The 20198-nt window shown below is 40.5% G+C and overlaps 3 protein-coding genes across 9 annotated transcripts in view; all 3 read right to left on the bottom strand.

Annotated features, from left to right (window-relative positions):
* Nucleotides 1–1232: 1232 nt before the first annotated feature.
* Nucleotides 1233–2333, bottom strand: LOC127354436 (protein PERCC1). Its single transcript, XM_051384341.1, has 2 exons — nucleotides 2245–2333; nucleotides 1233–2144 (listed from the first exon to the last, which is right to left on the bottom strand). Exon 2 carries the CDS (start codon nucleotides 2127–2129, stop codon nucleotides 1257–1259), a length of 873 nt encoding a protein of 290 aa, XP_051240301.1. The 5' UTR covers nucleotides 2130–2144; nucleotides 2245–2333; the 3' UTR covers nucleotides 1233–1256.
* A 3806-nt stretch (nucleotides 2334–6139) lies between these two features.
* On the bottom strand, nucleotides 6140–10003 carry LOC127354435 (toll-like receptor 2). Of its 2 annotated transcripts, none has more exons than XM_051384339.1 (2): nucleotides 9725–10003; nucleotides 6140–8735 (listed from the first exon to the last, which is right to left on the bottom strand). In XM_051384339.1, the coding sequence occupies exon 2, from the start codon at nucleotides 8724–8726 to the stop codon at nucleotides 6339–6341; it is 2388 nt and encodes a 795-aa protein (XP_051240299.1). In that variant the 5' UTR covers nucleotides 8727–8735; nucleotides 9725–10003; the 3' UTR covers nucleotides 6140–6338. The 2 variants fall into 2 exon arrangements, with proteins under 2 accessions (XP_051240299.1, XP_051240300.1); XM_051384340.1 differs by lacking the exon at nucleotides 9725–10003 and having other exon boundaries at nucleotides 6140–7839; nucleotides 8538–8635.
* Nucleotides 10004–11225: 1222 nt separating this feature from the next.
* The window catches only part of tmem131l (transmembrane 131 like), a 29618-nt gene continuing 20645 nt past the window's right edge, over nucleotides 11226–20198 (bottom strand). Inside the window, exons 12-34 of one of the 6 annotated variants that reach the window (XM_051384335.1) lie at nucleotides 20050–20152; nucleotides 19740–19884; nucleotides 19388–19558; nucleotides 19227–19296; nucleotides 19014–19137; nucleotides 18831–18900; nucleotides 18605–18714; nucleotides 18388–18457; nucleotides 18038–18171; nucleotides 17818–17960; nucleotides 17542–17728; nucleotides 17171–17356; nucleotides 16649–16798; nucleotides 15976–16537; nucleotides 15720–15832; nucleotides 15344–15513; nucleotides 15051–15260; nucleotides 14820–14898; nucleotides 14152–14258; nucleotides 13858–13990; nucleotides 13473–13543; nucleotides 13171–13304; nucleotides 11226–11781 (exon numbers count right to left, since the gene is read on the bottom strand). In XM_051384335.1, coding sequence (XP_051240295.1) covers nucleotides 11488–11781; nucleotides 13171–13304; nucleotides 13473–13543; nucleotides 13858–13990; nucleotides 14152–14258; nucleotides 14820–14898; nucleotides 15051–15260; nucleotides 15344–15513; nucleotides 15720–15832; nucleotides 15976–16537; nucleotides 16649–16798; nucleotides 17171–17356; nucleotides 17542–17728; nucleotides 17818–17960; nucleotides 18038–18171; nucleotides 18388–18457; nucleotides 18605–18714; nucleotides 18831–18900; nucleotides 19014–19137; nucleotides 19227–19296; nucleotides 19388–19558; nucleotides 19740–19884; nucleotides 20050–20152 — 3536 coding nt within the window. In that variant the 3' untranslated portion in view covers nucleotides 11226–11487. The remainder of the gene's footprint in view (nucleotides 11782–13170; nucleotides 13305–13472; nucleotides 13544–13857; nucleotides 13991–14151; nucleotides 14259–14819; nucleotides 14899–15050; nucleotides 15261–15343; nucleotides 15514–15719; nucleotides 15833–15975; nucleotides 16538–16648; nucleotides 16799–17170; nucleotides 17357–17541; nucleotides 17729–17817; nucleotides 17961–18037; nucleotides 18172–18387; nucleotides 18458–18604; nucleotides 18715–18830; nucleotides 18901–19013; nucleotides 19138–19226; nucleotides 19297–19387; nucleotides 19559–19739; nucleotides 19885–20049; nucleotides 20153–20198) is intronic. The other 5 variants (XM_051384336.1, XM_051384338.1, XM_051384337.1 and 2 more) reach the window with 5 other exon arrangements.

The raw sequence follows: 20198 nt of genomic DNA, 5'->3' as shown, positions 1-20198 counted from the left end.
TCTCAAGCAATATGTAACTTGAATATAAGACACACTTGAAAGGACACTCAGCTTCACTGATGGGTGCAGTAAGAAATGTTCTCCGTTGTACCTGTAACCCAACAGTGACATCATGGTGTCCCGAAGAACACCAGTCACTGCAGTACTACTATCTATAGCAATATATTTATATATTTGCAGTAATATGAACTGGGTGTCTGTTGTGACATTCCCAGAAAAAAAGGTGTACTCCAATAAGTTAATGCAAACCCAACATTTCCCACTGCTGCGGCTTGTATGTCAGTAAGATTAGCACTGACAAGACAATGCTAATTTTCAGCGGGTCAGTTTGAACTATTGCAGAGAGTAATGGAGCCACAGTGAGCTGTGAGAGGCAACCAGCTCCGTACATTGTGGCCTGCTATTTGCGAACTCCTGCAGCATTAATCAGATCACAGAATGATGTAAAAGATCAATTATTGCCTGACTTTGACCTCCATAATTCTGTAGCATTAAACCACATTTAACCACCAGAAACTACAGTTGTTTTCAGGATTGCTTTAAACTTGAAAACTCGAGAGAATATATCAACAAAAATTTCAAATGGATTTTAGAAAATTGCTGAAACAATTCAATTTTGCATCACAAACAGGCTGAAATATTCTCATTGCAATGATAAGTTCACTTACATCTTATATAAAAAAAAACCTTAAAGGACTTAAATACAAACTAAAATAACTCTTAACAGTAGTGAAATAGTTCACTGTGAGCTCTGAGGATCATTCAGAGTAACTGGCAAACTGCCTCTGGAAAGGCAAGTTGCTAATGAATGAATTAAATGTATTTGCTGAGCCAACCTGAGGAAACTGCAGGCGAAACGTGTTGTTCACTCCTAAATAAACCACAGTCCGGTGTGCGCTGGTTATTTTGGATGTTTTACTACATGGTCCTGCAACCTACCAGCACCTGACTGTTGTTGGCGGTGCATGGGGAGTTTTGTTTTTGGTTAATTAAATGTATTTCGATTCTATGAGCACCACAAGCTAAATCACAGTCTAAGGCAAATATATCAAAACCAGGACATACAAAAACGCAGCTGTTTGCAGACAGAAAATAGTTTTTTTATAATTGAGATGAACTGACCCTTTAAAACAAACATCATATAATGATAGGCTGTGTGTCATTTTTCTTTTTATTAAACTTTAAAGCACCTATAAAAGTTTAAACAAACATTATTAAGTACTTTTCCAGCCGTCAGTCCCAGCAGGCTGTTGTGTTTAATGCTGCATGTGTGTGTTCTCTGTCAGTGTGTGTGTGAGCTCCGGGTTTGGATCCCAGTTTGCCAGCAAGTCACTGAAGTCGGGCTGAGTGCTGTCGAGGGTGTGTGCGTTGTGATGCGGGAGCGGGTTGTAGTGCATGTGTGCGTCAGCGTCCGTGTGTGTGCCGCCCTGTGAAGGTGTGTCACTGCTTGTGTGTGTGACGTCAGGTGTGTTACTGAAACCGACCAGAGAGCAGCAGGGGATCGGCTCAGTCCAGAAACTGAGCGGGAGATGCCGCTTGATCATCGGCCGGCTGCGGCCCTGACTCTGGCCCCTGTGGTCAAACAGTTCAGCCAGGGGCCCCAAACCAATGTTGCCCTTAGCAACCCTGATTCCTAGATCATCAGCACAAGTCACAAAGCTGTTTTCTTGCTCCTCTGGACTTCCTGCTCTTGCGATTTTTAGCAGGTCGTCATAGTAACGCAGTCGCCCACTAGTTGTCACAGAGACCGAGTCGCTGTAGATGTCACAAGCTTCTTGATCACCAGAGCAGCGACCAAAATACCGCTGGACGTCACGGCTGATGACATCTGCAAACCTCAGCAGCTGCTTGGTCACGTCCAAAGCGTAGTGGGAGGGGTTTAAGAAAACGTCCTCTGAACATTCCTCCTCTTCCTCCTGAGCTTCAGATTCTTCATCGTCATCCTCCTCCTCCTCCTCCTCCTCCTCCTCCTCCTCTACTTCTCTTTCCTCTTCATCTTCCCTCACCTCTGGTTTTTCCTCCAGTATCTCCTCTTCGTCTTCCTTGCAGAGAGAGTGCTGGAAAATAAGGGGGAAGTAGGCCGGAGTCGGGGCCTGGACGAGGAAGTTTCTGATGATCCCTGCCGCCATGTTGGTTCATTAACGCTGGAGAGATGGTGACACAAAGTAAGAGTGGATTAGAAAAAGCCGGTTGTTGACAGGATTAAAAATTAGAAATTGGTTGAAAAGGTGGAAGTTTTATTACCAAGTGAAGTGCTAAATAGCTGCCAGTGTTCAGGTAAATCTGTGTTGAAGTCTCAGGAAAGGTCTGGCCTGGGTCATTGATGGAGCCACTTTTCTGTATGTGTGTGTGCATATGTAATACTGGATCGTCAGGATTGTCACTGTATATATACCTCAGCACGCGGCTACAGACGTGTGTGTCACCCGGAGGATGAGGCAGCTTCCAGAACAAATATTTGCGTGCCGGATTGGCCAAACACACTTTGTGTACTTTATCACTGGGCAACCGGGGAGGGGGTCCAAGGCTAATGGATCCTCTGCTAGGGGATGATGGAGAGTTGTTATACACACACACGCACACACACATCATTGCTTTTTTCCCCCCGTCTCCTGTTATCAGGCTAGTTAAAGGATAAAAGAGCATGAAATCAAATCATATGCTGTTTTGACTTCTAAAGGGGAACACTCTGAACCGACATCAGCAGACTAGGATACAGTACAAACCTCATCAGACACGGCTCACCTCACAACATGACGCACTATAATGTTTTTTAATAGGAACACGACATCAGACTGACAAGGGTTCAATCACATCAATCTCCTGAACTACCAATCCTGGTCTTAAAGGAGATGATCGTATGCTTAGACACATCATCAATTTCAGCTGTGGCTGTGGACGGACTTGCAGAACAGAACAAAAAAAATCTTTGATAGTTGCTGGAAGACAGATGCAGAGATGACAAGAGATCAAAACAAAGGCTGCGTTCACACTGCAGGCACAAGTGACCAAATCTGATTTTGTTTTTGCTCGTATGTGTCTCAGATCTGTTCGTTTCATGACAAATCTCATTGAATCTGATCTTCTCATTTCTGATACATGTATTATTTTTTTCCAGTGTGACCTCAGTGTGAACATTCATATCATAATTCATATGACTTTTATGTTACTCCACATCCACATTCATCACGTGGGGTCACTTCAGACTACAAACAAAAACAAAAAAAAATCAGATCAGTGCAATAAATCAGAATTGAGTGCTAAAACTTGCAGAGTGAACGTAACCAAAGAGTCCTCAATCAATTGGAATTTTGTATCTTTGATTCCCATTAAGCCTAGAAAAGCTCAGGTTATAGGATAAGGCTTGTATTATTTTCTATTTTTCTTATTGTTGATGAATCTTGTAAAAAGACAACAAATGTGTTAGTCCATCTCTTGATACTTTCCAGCTACCCCACCCATCCCATCTGTACCCATCAGCCCCAAGCCAATTACATCTGACTGAAAAACCTTAAAAAACAGGTCACAAATATATTAATTAATTTAATAAAAATGCTCAGCCATGTCCTTAAACAGCTGGGCACTGTAGTTTTTAGCAAATGTTACACAAACAGTTGGGGACTACTTTTAGCTGTGGATAAATACACTTTCGGTGCTCTAGTGAATGTTTATGGCAGCAGGAAGGTTAAATTACAGTGCCCATGTTCATTGTAATGAAGGAACATGTCAGTCAGTGCAACTCTGAGGGGAGATAAATAAATAATAACGGGTATTAACGGGTGACTGCATGTCTCATTCAGTCGTCCAACACTTTTACACACACACATCGGCTCATTTGCAGCAATTGTATGACGTTGATTGCATAGCACCCAATCCCATGTAACGCCCCACTAGTTGGAGGATGCGTCGTTTTTGTGAGTGTGAATCAAATAGAAAGCAAGCTGTCAATACAGAGAGAAATAATACTCATTGTATTGAAAATGCCTTATTTATGATTAGAATAATGGGTGTTTTAGTGACTTTAACAGATGTGTGATTTTACTGCTTTCATGGGAGCTCATCTCTCATTGCCTCCCACATAACTGGAACACTGCTTTAAATATTTTTGGGCAATAATGAAACTCTCTGACACAGAGGAATAAGATTTATCAGGTTGTAGCTACACAGACAATATTCTCCTAATGAATCCTTCCTGTCTAATCTATTCCATCGTCTTCCCTTTTGCCCTGAAACAAAACAAAACAAAAAACAACCTTTTGGTGACAATGTAGAACAGCTTTGTTATGCTTCCCTAAAAAAAAGAAACGTATGTATATAACTGTAATTTTTTAGGTGATTTCAAAGTCAAAGGACTAACTAAAGGAGACACATCCACATTTATTTTATTTGTCAATTTATTTCTAAAGTGACATAAAGAGTTTTTTATTTGCACAGCAGATCGGCTGTAAAATTATCTGGATGTAAATTACAAGCAAATGTAAAATTCAGCAAATATAGACAGTAAATTATCCAACAATAAATAAATATTTAGACACATTTCTGTCAGTTTGTTCACTTCTTCTGAAACTACTATATAATTTATTATTTATTTCTTAGAAACCTTAATAAATTAGTGCAAACTTACCAAAATGTACATCTCAAAATAAGTTAATTTCCCTTAACTAGTATTAAACTTACTACAAAATAAACTTCCCAAAATGTTAATAAAAAATTTAATTTGTAAAATAGGTTTTTATTATATTCTGTATCTCCAAGTTCTTCTCTAAAGCTTGAGCATATTTAAAAATGTTTATTACAATTAAAATGAAGTGTGACGTTACTTTAGATAACACAGAATAAACTAATGCCAGCTCGTAGTGTGTTACTATACAACATCAGGCATCGGTGCCTTTGTGTGTATATAACGTGTGTCAATCATGAAAGCAATGATTTGAGTCTCGCTGATTAAATCCTGCACTTCACCAGATTTTACTGACCTTTGCAGACATCTGTAACTCTGTAAATATGTGCATGTGCTTCTGTTTATATGTGCATGTTGAGCATTAATGTGTGTTTGTGTGTTAGTGTGTGTGTGTTATCAGGACACCCTGACTCCCCTGGCCTGCCTGTCATCAGTATCCAGGCTTCTGTGTTGATTTTAGGACTAAAGATCAATAGCGGCAATATGTCAGCTCTCAAGAGCCTGACAATGAATTACACACGCTTTTAGGCACACAAGCACATGGACACACACACACACGGAGTTGTCTTATATGTGAAATTCATCATAATAATTTATACACACAAAATTATTCCAGCTACGGTGGTTAAATTGATGTTTCAGAAACCAGCTTCTTGAAATTATTAATAATGTTAGTTTATTCAGAGCACTTCTACCCAAAGTGGGGCCTGCAGGTTAAAGGTTTGATTAGGCCGGCTAGATGTTTATGGCAAAAAAAATTACAAAATAAATGTAAAACTTTGCACAGAAGTCTATCAATTAAGGTTATTTAGTACCTTGGTGCAGCTTAACAATACAGCAAAATAGGTGTTTACTTTTGGGCCGTGACCCATCATTAACTTTCAGTTTTGGTCCTAAAAGGGGAAAAGTTTGGGCGACCCTTTTTTAGAGGTTGCAGATTAGGAGGCTGTTCTAGAGCAGCAGTTCAATAGTTTGTACTAAATTTAGTATTTTATACAAATATTGTTTCATATGGGTATATTGATTATCTTCTGACATGATGGTTAACTCATACTTATAGAATAAATCTAGTTTACAGGAAGAATGTGAAACCCTCTTTACCTACCCTGTGTTACAGTACATACTTTCACACTACATGTACTTACACTGACATTAATTCACTTTTTAAAAATGTGTTTTTTAGTCGGGTTATCAGCAAGATTCAGTTCACCTGGTCCGGTGGCAAGACTATATAAGCAGGAGGCAATCAGCTGGTCGCCCTCTCTCCCTTGGCTTCCACCCTGTTTGGTTTGGTTGAATTTAGTTTGGCTTTAGCTACTTTTCTTTTTTAGTTTTGTTAAATAAATGTATTTTTAGTTATAACTTGTGTGTTCTCCCCTTCTTTGTTCATCCTTGCCATGGAACATAATCCAATGAGCATTTATATTTACTCACAAACCATAACTGGCACAAAAAGTGTTTGGTATAGAAATGTAATTTTTTAGGTGACAAGGTTGACCCTGAACAGGATAAGCTGTTTAAAGAATGAATGGATGACAAATGTTGATTGAGGAGGCGTGCCACATTTATCCAGCTGAATCTGACACAGAAAAACTTTCAAATTTTAAACACAGATTAAAAAAACAACAACTACAAAGCAGAACACTAATTATTGTAATTATAAATCAACAGTGTCAGTTTCAACGTCTCCATCATCAGTTGCAGGTGTTTTAATAGCTGCTCTCAAGCTCTGCCAGAACCTGGGGATCTGCTCGTCATCATCAGGCCACTCCAGGTACGTCCTGGAGTTCATGACTCTCCGCAGCTTACAGAACTTTTTGGGGATGGTGTCTTTGTCAATGGGCTCCAACAGAATCAACACGACTGTGTCATCATTATGGTCAAATAGTCTAAAATGGGTGTAATCGAGCTCGTACTTGCACCAGTCGCTGCTGACAAAATGCTGAGAGAGCACAAACAGAGTTCTGTGACTCTTCTCTATGGCGTCCATGATGTTGTCCAAGATCCAGCCTCCAGGAATAAAGTCTCTCTTGTGGATGCAGAGCCGGAGAGGAGGCTCAGCCTGCTCGAGCTCCGGGACCAGATGTGTTTCCACCCAAGCGGAGTCCATTTCACTGAAGGACACAAAGGCGTCATACTTGAGCTCTCCCTTTTTTAACTTTGGCTTCCTCTTAGCTCTAAGCCAGGCCCAGGTCATCTTCATGTACCACAGAACACTGAATTTGTGACACAAAACTGCAAAGAGCAGAAAAACTGCCAGGATGCCTAATAAGAGTAAACTAAAGGCTAACGCTGTGTGGCACTCAAACACCGACAACCTCGCGTCTGCCACTCTCCTTCCTCTCATGGTGTCAGGGGAGTCACAGATGTACGACTTCAACTCATCTCCAATTGTGACTCGCTGATGCGTCAGGTCACTTGTCATGAACGCTACAAAGTCACATGAACAGACATAGGTGTTAGTACCGGCCTCTAGACTCTGCAGATGATCGTAATCATTTAGACTATTCCTGCTGAACGTCTGTAAGTTGTTGTTTTGAATGAAGAGAAACGTGAGACGAGGGTATAGATGGCCATCTGGTAGAATGCTGAGCTTGTTGCCAGAGATGTATAACTCTGTGAGAAAAGGCAGGTCGATGTTGAACACGGTCAATGCATTGTCTGATACATCGAGGATGCGTAAACTCACTGGCAAACAGGTGGTTACTTTCCCTAAATGTGTCGATGAAAGGTTTAGAAATCGGAGACTTGGAGGCCAGTAACACGTCTCATGCATACTATGGAACGCATTTCCACTCATGTCAATGTTTTCGAGCTTATCTAGTTTGGTGAAGAGCTGGCTGTTGATTGACTGCAGGTGATTCCTGCTGACGTTGAGCGTTTGCAGGTTCCAAAGACCACCTTCGCCATCACACATCATTTCGCTGAGGGCTAGATCACTAAAAAGGTTGTCACTGATGTCCATGTACTCCAGGTTTGAGAAACTGGCAGCGGACTGACAAGGAATGGCGAACAACGTGCTGTTTAGCATAGACACCCTCCGTACCACGTTCAGCAGAGGTTGGAGGAAAAAGAGGGCTGGAAAACTATAGAACCGAGGGATATCGGCATTTTTGATGAAAAGCTCCTCCAAATGCTTCATGGTCGGGGAATTTGGCCTGTAAAGGAAATTAATCAAGATTTTGGTATTTTCAAGCCCCAACATAGTTACATTTGAGCCTGACAGGGTATTCAAAAGTGCCAGACCAGCGTTAACTGAAATGATAACATTTCTAAAAATAACACTTGCTGTTCCACTACTGTCGACCACTCTAAATGGGGACATTTGAGTCTCTGTGATGAAAGATGTGTCAATGAATGTCAGGGTTGTATTCGGGTGGACGACATCAGACAGTATAGCTTCCACAAGCGCTTTATTTCTATGAAACGGACCATTCAGACCGAGTGTTACATATTTAATTGGCCCAATCTGTCTCAAACTGCCTTTTGCATATGCTTGCAGTTTCTGTCCATCAAAAATAACCTCTTCAAGAGCACCGAGGCCAGAGAAGTCACTTTTTCTAACGTACTGAAGGTTATCTCCTCCAAAATAGAGGGTCTTTAATCTCTTTAGTGGATGGAAGAGATTGCCTTGACCCAACATGTTATATTGGTTCCCCAAAAGATTCAAGTGCTGAAGAGACAAAAGGCTATGAAACCATTCAGGAGACAACGTATCCAGACTGTTAAAGGACAAGTCCAATTTAACCAAATTAATCAGCGGGTCAAATGCTTGCTCTTGGATCGTTTTGATTTTGTTGTCGTTCATGATCAAAGACTGTAAACTAGCATATGCAACAAAATCATTTTTCATTACTGTCTTCAGTCTGTTGAATGAGAGATCGAGGTCAGTGATGAGCTCTGAAGGGGCTGTAGGGACTTTCCTTAGGTTTTGTCTCGAGCAGTTACAGGATGTTTGTTCACAGCTGTGACACTGTGGTCTGGAGAGTGAGACGCTGTGATGCATTAGCAGAAGGACAAACGTGAGAAATGCCAGGATAGTCATCTTGAGTCCCTATAAAACACAAAAGAAAACCCCAATCATCAGGCCTTTTGTTGCAAACTGGGCAAAGCAATCTAAGAATAAAAAATACAATTGTTGGTTGTTGGCTAATAAGCTGAAATACACATGATTAAATTTAAAAAACTACCCCTACGTCATCGGAGATAAAATTAAATATTTAATAAATATGACTTCCTTCCCAAAAGTATTTCCAGTAAGAGATTTTGTAATTTTGGGAAATACAGTTTAATTCATTATCAGTGACATGTCAGAAGCAGAAGAGAGAAGTAACGTAAGTATAAATACTTTGTTTCCATACTTAAGTTAAGTATCTGTACTTTAAGTGTATATTTTTCTGACAAACCTACATTTGTACATAAATATACTTGTACCTACTACTCTTTACATTTTTAAATCATGTTGTTGTTACTTTAGGTTTAAATGCATTTAAGAGGAAAAGCCAGATTCATGCAGAAATCAAACAAGTTTAAAGTTAAATTTAATAAAGTTAGTTTAATACTGCCACATTAATGGCAACATTAAAATTGCAAACCACAGGTGTCCAGTTACACTGTTCAATCACTAGAAAATAAATCACACCTGCCAGCCAATCAGAACTGGGTATTTTCTGTAGCCATGGTATAAAATCAATTAATACATTCTAAAAAGCAATTATACATTATTTAAATTTGCATTTTAACCCTTAATGCTACTTAATTTCTACTTAATCTTTCTGTATGTAAACGAATAATTAATGTTTGAATTTAAAATGGAATTGCAAAACTATGTTAAAAGGGCTTTTCATTTTAATGTCATAAAAAAAATGTGTTTAAATGCATAATTTAAGCAAATGAAATGAATTGATTTATAATAGATTTGTAAAGACAGTTAATTACCTAATTAGACACATAAAAAGATCTGTAATTACTCCAGCAGTACACTCCACACTCCATGAAGCATGACAGAAAACTGAAATTAAAGTAATGAATACATTTAAATACCTTGATGAGCCACTGTGTCCTGCAGCTCAATAGTCTTGTCCTTCTTCGGCACAGTTATGGCATGACAAAGATGATTCATTCATCTTACACATCACTTCTCTAGTTTGTAAATTATTTCCTCCTGTGTCACACTCCAGTAAATGACTGTTTCCTGGCAGAACTTGGGGATTAGCATTGTTGTTGGTTTGTTTGGTTTCACATTTCAGTAGCGATGTCTTTTTACTGTTGCTACACGACGGAAATAAAAAAAAAAAACGTGAGTGTTTCTGAGACACAACCAGGCTCACTTATCAACCTGCATGCAAGGTGATACATGAATAAAGTTTTTACTGTATTATTATTGAAATACTAATGCTGTAAGTAGTTTTATCTGATTGGGGAAAGCACTAAATTACTGTTTCTTTGGTTGTTCCCTAACAACCGACTGGTGACCGCCTGTCAGTCTGTCCAGAACAAGAAATAGTATTTCACAAGTACTTATGAAAAGGAATCTGGAGAACAAATAGTCAGAAATTATTGGAAATTATTATTATCAATTATTAATCTATTGATATTCCCTTGAAGATAAATCCTGGGATCAATACAAATGTCCAACCATAATCTCTTATTAAATTCTTGTGGATGTTTAAACCCAAACCCTCTCCGGACCTTTTACCAGACGGAGACATTTTTGAGCTACAGTATATTTTGTGAATATTTTGGAGAAGTGTGTTTTGTGTATGTTGTTTACGACATAATCAAATCAAATGTGGGAGCAAGAGTTTTTAGAGCTTGACCCAACATAGTAGAAGTATAATGAGAATCTTTCAGCACCAGATTTAGAGCAGTCTTCTTTCTTTGGGGCGGCAGTAGCTCAGTCCGTAGGGACTTTGCTTGGGAACTGGTGAGTTGCCAGGTCAAGTCCAGCATAGACCACAGTATGGAGTGTGGATTAATAGCTGGAGAGTTGCCAGTTCCACCTCCTGTGCACTGCCAAGGTGCCCTTGAGCAAGGGACCTAACTGCTCCTGGATCACTCCACATGTAAACTCTGTGTGTGCATTGTTACATTTCGGACCCATGTGTGTAAACATGCTCAAAATTCTTCTTCCAATAAATAGATGCACCGATTGTGAAATTCAGGGCCGATACAATGTTTAAAATAACAATTTTGCTGAGGTTATTTATTCACCCTTTTGTGACAGAGAAACAAATCTACAAAGATAAGCATCTCTGCCTAGTTGCAGCTCAGTCTATTTTTCCTTTCATCCGATATGTGAGGTGCAGAGCTGAACAGCCGCTCACTGTTGCTGCTGCTGCAAGGAGCACATCGGAATTTGCATGCAGTTTGCACCGGTGCTGGAAAACAGGAGGTGATTATTTCTCCAATATCAGAAATAACCGACACATTTTGCCAGCACAAAATTGATGTCAGTCAACAGGGCAAATGTGCAGCTCCTAAAATAGATAAAGACAGACACAAATTAAATTCTACATTATGTAATTAAATAAAGAGTCATATGTTGTTCAAGTACAAAACCTTTTTTTTATTTTCTATGATCAAAACTGCAAAACATCTAGAAAAATATACAACAAATGCTTAACCTTTCACAACATTTAACATTTGAAAATGGGAACATAAAAGAAAAGGAATATTCACATTTTCCCCATTACTGATAAAAGAACATTCATTTTTATTTCCTTTCTTTTACATATCAATGTTTTATATGTTTGCAATTATTAAGGTCTGCCGTCCTGTTTTTATTTATTTTTTAAATCTTATTTTTAAACATCTCCACAGTAGCCGGAGTCGTTGGAGAGTTGTGAGTTGGAGCTGCGGTTGGAGGAAGAGTTCCATATGTCCAGGTTCATGTGCGGGCCGAAGGGGTTGAAGCTGGAGTACTGGATGGGCGCGCACCTCACCTCTGGCTCCCGGGTGAAGGGAGAATGAGGCGGGGTGATGGGGGACACGGGGGACATTGGGGCTGATCGCTCAGGTTGGAAGTGGCTCTGTGGCGTCCAGATGGATCCAAACAGACTGGACATTGGGGAGAGGCTGCGGGTACCCGAGAAGTATGGCTGTGGAGGACAGACAGAGAGATAATATTAGCTGGAAAGCTTTTATTTTCTGAGCTATTGTAGCTGGATTGTGTTGCTGTCTAAAAAAAGTTTTAAAAAAAAGTCTAAGTCTAACACTTGAAGTACATTTTTTAACCACTGTGCTACCATCGCCCGCAGAGATTACCTGGCTGTCATTTCTCAGTTTTTTTATCTTGTTTTCAGCTAAAATAAAATGACCTACCAGCTCTAGTAAAGAAAGCAAAGTTTCTCCCCATCCTCAGCAAACAAATGAATGCCATTATAAGGGCAATGTCCCTGTTTGATCCCAGCTGGGGAGCTTTGTTGCATGCCATACCGCTCTCTCTCCCTACCTTTCCTCTCTCACACTGCCAAAAGTGTGTCCAAAAATAATTCTTAAAATAAAATAAAAAAACCCATTAAAACTTATTTGACTTATTGCCTTGGAACTTGTGTACAGTACCTGAACTCAACCATGCAAGAATAGTTTTCTGTTGTGAAGACTACCAGTAGATGCAACATCCTTGTAAAATGTATAATTTAAATGATTTTTATGTAGTCATATTATGAAGCTTTGGATAAGAGTACTCAATACCTTTTACAAAATGTGATTTCTTGTTGTTTGATGTCTGTTTTTAAATGTCATTACACCGTTTTACTACAATTATTGGTATAAGCCCGATAGATACTAGAATTTTAAATTATAAATTATTGTAGAACAAAAAAAACATCAAACTAAAAAGAAGAAAAAATTATATAAAAGGTAAATTTACAGCTTATAGGACATTTATGTTCTTTTTGCATGAGAGATAAAATACACAATGACACTGATATACTGCATATTTGATAAACCAATATTGGCTGATAAAACCATCTAACAATACCTTTTCTAGAACATTTGAAAAAACATGAGGAAAATGCACCCTGTGCACACTGTACAGCTGTGCAAAAAGGAGAAGCAGCAAACAAACGAGAAGTTTATAAAAGACCCACTTTCAGTAAGACTAAGTCTATTAAGCCAGACACTCTTGTTCCTCATTTTTGCACAGATGCAGAGAACAGTGTGATGAAAGTACAAGAGCTGATAACTTCCTCTAAATGCTGCATGAGGCGCAACAGATAAGCCAGGAGTGTCTTTAGTCTCTGCAATACACTGCACTACATTTGCTGGTTGCAGCTTCTCAAATGGGAAGATTTCTTGCGCCATACATGATTGATGGCAAACTAAATGTAAAAAACTTCAAAACAGAAAAAGCTTATATTTTTGTAGGCTGAGAGTGTAGTCTGAGCAAACTACATATCTTTGGATTTTTGACAAAGCGACTAATCAAGAAAATAATCTCCCCCTGACTGTTTAAACCCTTTGAGATCGGTATTGTGACTCATCACCTTGCTGCCTACACAGGCTGCTGTGTCCCAGGTTGAGGGCGATTCCTGAGGCTGTTCCTCACTCCAGCTGGTCTGGCTGCTGTGCGCATTCTGGCCCTCCTGACTCGGAAAACCACTCGGAAATGTTCCATTACCTATGAGATGATTAGAAAAAACAAATGCTTAACTTGAATCCAGAGAAACCTTAAGGAAATCAATGCTTGTTCCAGTAAGAGTTTTAAGTGATTTAATTCATTGCTGCGTGTAATATCGATGTATGACTGGATTAACGTATACGAAAACTGCATGTCATGGGTTTGTACCTATGTAGTTGCTTTCCTCACAGTAGGTGAAGGGACTGTTGCACTGGCTGTTGGCACTACTCCAAGTAAACCTGTAGGAAACAAAGAAACATTTGATCCAACGGGTTTTACAGGAACAGATAAAAAACATTACTGCAGCACTGGGAAGGTAATTATTCAAACTGTAAACCAGTATCAGTTACCATGCCAGGAGAGATCCATAATAAGTTATTTAATCAGTTAGAGATGCTGTTTATACAGAAGGTTAAATCTGCATAAAAGGTAATAGAGGTTTTAGATTAGCAACAATTTTTCTGTCTTTTTTGGACTAATTCTCCTCCATGATATATAAAATGCAAAAAGCTTTACTTGTAGAGTTTTAACACATGTGCATTCAGACCCGTACCCGTTGTACGATGCAGGGGTTGCTGGCTGAGGTATGTAGGGCAGAGCTTCGGAGGTGTTGTATCTGAACTCATTGGTGAGCGGGATGGATGGAGCTGACCACGTCTCTTCGGGCAAATACTGACCTGTCAGGTCTGGGGGGAACACATGACAACTTTGCATTAGAAATAAGAAGTAATGCACAAGCCTTATTGATGAGTGGGTGTCTATTTGAGACTCATCTTTTATTTAAAAAGAAAAATCCAGTAAGTATGTATTATGTGTGTATGAATTATTATAGCATGAATGTCTTTACCCATGTTCCTGTCCACTCCTGCAGCAACAGCAGCAAAACTCGGGGTAAAGCTGGACGCTGTGGGATCTGGGCTTTGGCACTGGTCTTTACGGTACAAGTTGTTCATGCTAAACAGAGAAAAGGCAAAAAGTTTAACATTTAATGGATAAACACACACCTGTATGTTGGGGCCTTTCCATGTGGATACGTTGTAGTGTTACGTGGAGTGTTTTTTATTCATTGGTTACATTTTTATTTGATTATGCACTGCGATGCAGACGGATAAGTTTCTGTATCAATGCAGTGATACAACATAATCGAAGTTTGCTATACAAAGAATTATAGCTGTGTAATTTTGATTGTTGAGTATCCAGGTTTGGCTGGACAATAAAGTTGTGAAATTGTGTTGTTACGTTGCAACGTCACTCTCTTGCATTGAATTGTGGGAGAACTAGTTAGGTAACGTTATCCAAAAAGTTGAAAATACACAATGCACAGCAGTGCTTCTTTTGTATGTGCCGGAGCAAACCAAAGTAAACCAGACAACACAAATATGTTCCCAACGCATACCAGGATTGACACCAGTTTATCACATTAAAAACAAAACAAAAAGGAACAAACTAAATGTACAGATCCAGTTCATGAATCCAGTTCAGAGAGTGTGTGTGTGTGTGTGTTTGCTAAGGTACCTGTGAGCCTTGTAGTTTGTATTCATCGTCTGGTAGCAGTCTCGCTCTACTGGGTAGACGCCGTACTGCATGGAGTCCCCTGTAAAAACCGACAAGACAAAAATCAGTTTGTAAAAATGTCAGAATAATGTTATTCACCGGTCTCATCTGTGATAAAACCAGCTGCAGTCTGTAATAGTTTATTAATAGTTCTGGTTTTCCTAGATAAGGTAGTGCACAAGTGTCCTTTACTTTTTCTAGATGAGGTAGTGCAGGCGTGTGTTCGAGCATTGGGGTCTTTGTCTCCCTCCATGCTGCTGGCGCTGCTCCAGCTGCCCCAGCTCCCTCTGCTGGCCCTCACACTGCCCGACGAGCTGCCGGAGTCCGAGCCTGACTCGCACACTCCACCACCACGCCGATCAGTAGCACACTTTCGTCGGGTACGAGCAGGACAAACACCTACTGAAGATCAACAAGGCCAGTGAGATTAAAATCAAGTGTCTGGTTGTTTAGTTAATAAAGCTGCAGAGAGCTGTGACACACACCGTTTTGTTTGAGCGGGCTCTCTGCACTCTGTGCAGGCTTTGGTGCTTCTGTTTTGGAGCTGTTGCAGCAGCGGTTCCTGTTGCGGGTTCCACTGATGTTACGCTCCCCTGTTTTCCAATCAGGTTCTTTCTCCCTCTCTGGTATCACTACAACATTGTGCTCAGGAGCACTGGGGCAGTAATCAGACAGAAACAATAAGAAATCATCTTATCATACTGTTTGGTGTTCTATAACAGTGTCTATTACTGTTTGATGTAGCTCTTTGTTCACTTTTAAAATATTACATAACAAAGACAAGTCTCATATTTTACTATGGAATATTAGAATAAATGTAACTTGACTGATGGATGAAAATACAGGTAAAGTGAGTTCTACCTGGAGACATTTTCTGTCTTCCTGCGACTCCTCTTTCCCTTATTATTTCCTGATGCGGGGCCAGTCTCTGCACTCTGTGCTTTCTTTTTCTGGCCTTTCCCATCTTCTCTCAGCTAGAGAGAGAACAAATGAATTATGTTTTTTTTTAATTATTGGAAGCCATTAGATTATATGCTTTGCAAAGTGCCTGAACTAATAAGTAAGACAAAATGCAATTGAATAAGTGAATTAGTGCTAGCGTAGTCAATTTCAGCACCTTCCTTACCTCCATTTCAGAACATTCCCTTTTCTCAGAATCGATCTTCTCTGCATAGTGCTCAGTGCAGCTCTTCTCTACCGGACTGCATACTAACAGGCCTGGTCTAGGTCCTGGACTCAATGTGACATTATCTGGGAAACCAGCAGGCATTTCCATGGGAAACATAACTTCTGCTGGCACTCTATCTTCTATAGTGCTCTGGGGGTCTTCTTTAAAGTCTGCAGATATCTTTTTATCCAGCTCACTGATGAAAGCTGGTTCGTTGTTGTTGCAGACATCGAGGTCCGGGGTGAGGGGAGGGTCTGGTGTCAGGTCTTCATGCTCTTCATCCATTATCACAGCACCAGCTGCCGTTGTGGACAGGCTGGACTTGTATTTGGTGTAATAAAGTGAAACCTTGTGTTTCTTTTGTGGCTGGGATGGGGTGATTGAGGAGCCTCTCTTTGACGTTTGGGGACGAGGGGCAGGGCTGTTGGCCAGGGCTGGAGAGCCACGCCCCTTACCCTTGTCTGAGGTGTGACAGGTATCCACGTAGCTCTTACAACTGCCCTTTGTTTTACTGCACAGACAAGACACAAAAATAAGTAATGAGTAAAGTATTTTAATACCAGAAAAAATGCGTTTGTCTTTATGTAAATAGTAAACAGTCTCTGACAAGCACGGGACATACTTCACTCCGTTGGGTGTGATATTATTGACGGGGCCGTTATCCCGGGACAAGACAGAGTTATGGTTGCTCCTGATGCTGGGTGTGGAGAACTCAGTCAGGATATACTGGGCCTGATGGAAGGCCATTAGACACACGCCAAACAGGGAGAAGCTGAAACACAAACAGATACAACAGGTCATGACAGAGAATCTGACAATGTAAAACTAGAAAACAATAACTTACTCATGTGACTAGTAGATAAGAATAATCTTCATCTTATAAAAATGTCCAAGGCTAATAATTAAAATATTCCTCTGCTGCCCTGATATCTGTGGTTTGTGTCTGGCTGTGATTCTCATCATGTTAACTAGCTATCATGTTCAAAATGGATGGCAGGCCTGTGGCATCTCCATGATTGTACTCCATGAAAACTTTTTTAAGGCTTTTTTTTCAATCATTTACTTAAACAACAACACAGACTGTTTCTACATGTCTTGTGAAGGGGATCGTTAATGCTCTAACAATGACTTAAAAGGCACTAACCATGTAAAGATGAGAGTGACCACCCAGAAGGTTTCCTCCCAGCTGGGGCCAGGAACCACCTGAGCGCAGAGAGGCAACATGTGGTGGGGCAGCGTCACATTGAGGGTGAAAGGGAAAGAGGTGCCACGTGATGTCACCAGGGTGAGGTCCCGGATCACCCAGGATGAGGTGAAGTCTGGTGTGAACCTGAGAGACAAACACATGAACACAGAAAGAGTAAAGAAGAGACAGAACAGGAAGATAAAAAGGAAGAGGAAGATATAGGGAGGACATATTGCACAAAGATGCAAAAGAGGAAGAGGGAAAGTAGAAAAAAGTGACAACAGTGAAAAAGAAATCCACCATAAACTAATAGAGCAAATTCCACTTACGCAATGGTGATCTCAGAGGAGGTGTTGTGGTCGAGGCTGAAGGGGTGACACTGCAAGACCTCAAAGCCAAATCCCTGACAGTTATATCCATTAATATTCATTGACATGACTGTCAGAGGAAGTTCTCCTGCATTCTCCACCTTGAAACTCTTTCTGATGGCGAAGAGCGGCTTGTTGGTGCGTAGGCCTACAAGTGACAAGCAGCAACCTTTTAAAAGTGAATATGGACCACTAAACTTTATTACTCAACAGTAAACATTTAAACATTAATCTCACCATCACGACACTCCATTAGAGTTGATTGAGGAACATTAAAGCGCAGAGAGGCTCCTGGGCCGGGCAATTTGCCTCCAACTCTTAGCAGCTCTTTGGCCCCGTGGCCCTGCACCGTCATCATGTCAAACACAGTCAGGTTGTTCCTGAAACACAAACAAAGAACTTTAAAATTTCTCCACCACTACGGAGCGTGAAAAGACAAACTAATATGAATCAGTACCTGATGATGAGAATGGTAGTGGTGGGTTTGTGCTCAGAGGGAGTAAAGACCACAGCAACTTCTCTGGCCTCCCAGGGCTGCAGCAGCAGACGAAGGACACCTTCTCCTGTTATGTCCTCCACTTTCTCACCCGCCTGTACACAAACACACAGGAAGAGGAGGGAAAAATGGTTTGGAGAGAAAGCAACACAGACTGAAGCACAACAACAATGACAGTCTTGTCCCAAGTATTTAATGAATCAATAAAGTTAGATCAGTATTACACGTTGGAATCCAAAAAGCAATGAGTAAATACTAAAAGATTAAACAGTGACACAGCTTTGTTTCCCAGGAGTGTTCTCAGGATTTACCTTTGGGGGAGAAGCCATTAGAGAAAACTCTGTAGTGCTGATGTTGACAGAGAGAGGGCTGATATTAAACCTGCCAATCAAAACAGAAAAAAGTTTGACAAACCAACCAGAGGAAAGTTCTGGAGCAACACTGTACAATGCTCCAGCAGCTGAGGCACAAAACAACTGTAGTTAAATGATTATCTTTACTATCAAACGTATACTCTTGACAGCATACCATTTGGTTAGGAGGTCCAGAGCATCCAGGGGAGCAGGGTAAAGGGAGAGCATTCGAATCTCTACAGAAATCACAGAAGAGGAAGGATTCTTCAGCATAAACGTCTTAACCTGAAACAAATAAAAACAGTTTTTTTATGTAGACATATGTCACAAATTGTAAATCCAGCTTTAATAAAAATGATATCTACACCATTTTTACAGAGTAACCATGAAGTGTTGCCCACCTTGCTTTCATTGACGGGTGTAGCACCAAAGTCCAGAGGAAAGGACGTCTCTACAGGGAGTCTGGGCCACCTGAGAAGAAAAAAATTATTTACAAGATTAATTGATGTTAAGTTGTGTAATGATGGATTACAAGACACACAATGGCATGAAAAACAAATCTGTGTGTTGCATTAAAGACTGACCTGCAAGGCAGTTTTTCTTTGTGGCTCTGCCATCGAGAGCAGAGCTCAGCAGCCAGTTTGCTGTCTATGTCCCAAGATGAGGGGGGAAAGTCTGGGAGGAGGGAACGCTGCCACTCTGCACGACCTGATGGGACATTAGAGGAAAAACAATCGATAAATGAACAATTAAAAACTCAACGTTTTCTTTTTCTTTTGTGAGGTGCCATGTCTCACCTGTTTCAGACAATCTGAGTGGGCAAGGTCGTCCACAGGCTCGTTCCCCTTCAAACACCACTTCCCCCTGCTGACAGACACATCTTTTACCACATCTGATCCTATATATTGATCCCCAACTCCAACACACTACTAACTAGCCACTAGAGCTGGTATTTTACCTTGAAAGGAGTAGAGTTAAAGTAAAGGGGAATGTGCAGGGCTGTGCCCAGGCTGGTATGAAGGCTCAGGGTGGACAACTGGTTGACAGGCAGGGCCCTGCTGAGCAGCTGTAGGGACAGGATACGCCAGCAGCCTTGGGGAACAGTTAGTGGACTGCTGAAGTTCACCACCTGAGAGACAGGGGGCAGCAGAGACATTAGTGTCAAATCTTGCCTGAACTTGGGATCTTTATGATAACAGGGTGAGGTGCAGAGTGCTTTGACAATGTCAGAATTCACTTGGCCTAAACTAAGAAAAAGATTGCTGTAATCAGATATGCTTACTATCATTACATGAGGCAGTGGTGCATACCTTCATTACTCGCTGCAGCCTCTGTGAGAGGCTGGCATTCATCACAGTGAAGGGCAGGAGGAGGGAGTTTGTCAGCCACAGGTCCACCTGGTCTGCCCCTCTTTGTTTCACCTGGAATAGGCTGAACAAATCCCTCTCGGTACGTCTGCATATTAAAATTACATCACAATACTCAGTTATTCAGTATTACCGGTTAATGTAATGTTCTAAGCATTTAGTGTTTCAACAGTTGCTGTAATAGAATTTTCTTCATCACAACAGGGACAATAAATATGTGTACGTGTCACTAACTAAAAAATCTCAATATTACCTGTGTGTGATATGTAGTCCAGGGAAGCCGTAGGTTGTCTGATTTCCCAGAATTTTTAAACTGATATGACTTGCACATTTCCTTCCATGACCAGGCAATGAACCTGAATTCGAAAACAAAAGGTGATGAAATATTGCAAGACATTTGGG

Source organism: Dicentrarchus labrax, unplaced genomic scaffold, assembly GCF_905237075.1.
Source record: "Dicentrarchus labrax unplaced genomic scaffold, dlabrax2021, whole genome shotgun sequence".
In the NCBI taxonomy this organism is placed as follows: Eukaryota; Metazoa; Chordata; class Actinopteri; family Moronidae; genus Dicentrarchus; species Dicentrarchus labrax.
This window is presented reverse-complemented; position numbering and strand designations above follow the sequence as displayed.

What these genes read in the sequence shown, in the direction of transcription:
- LOC127354435 (XM_051384339.1), bottom strand. Translation starts at nt 8,726, where the DNA reads ATGACTATCCTGGCATTTCTCACGTTTGTCCTTCTGCTAATGCATCAC.
- LOC127354436 (XM_051384341.1), bottom strand. Translation starts at nt 2,129, where the DNA reads ATGGCGGCAGGGATCATCAGAAACTTCCTCGTCCAGGCCCCGACTCCG.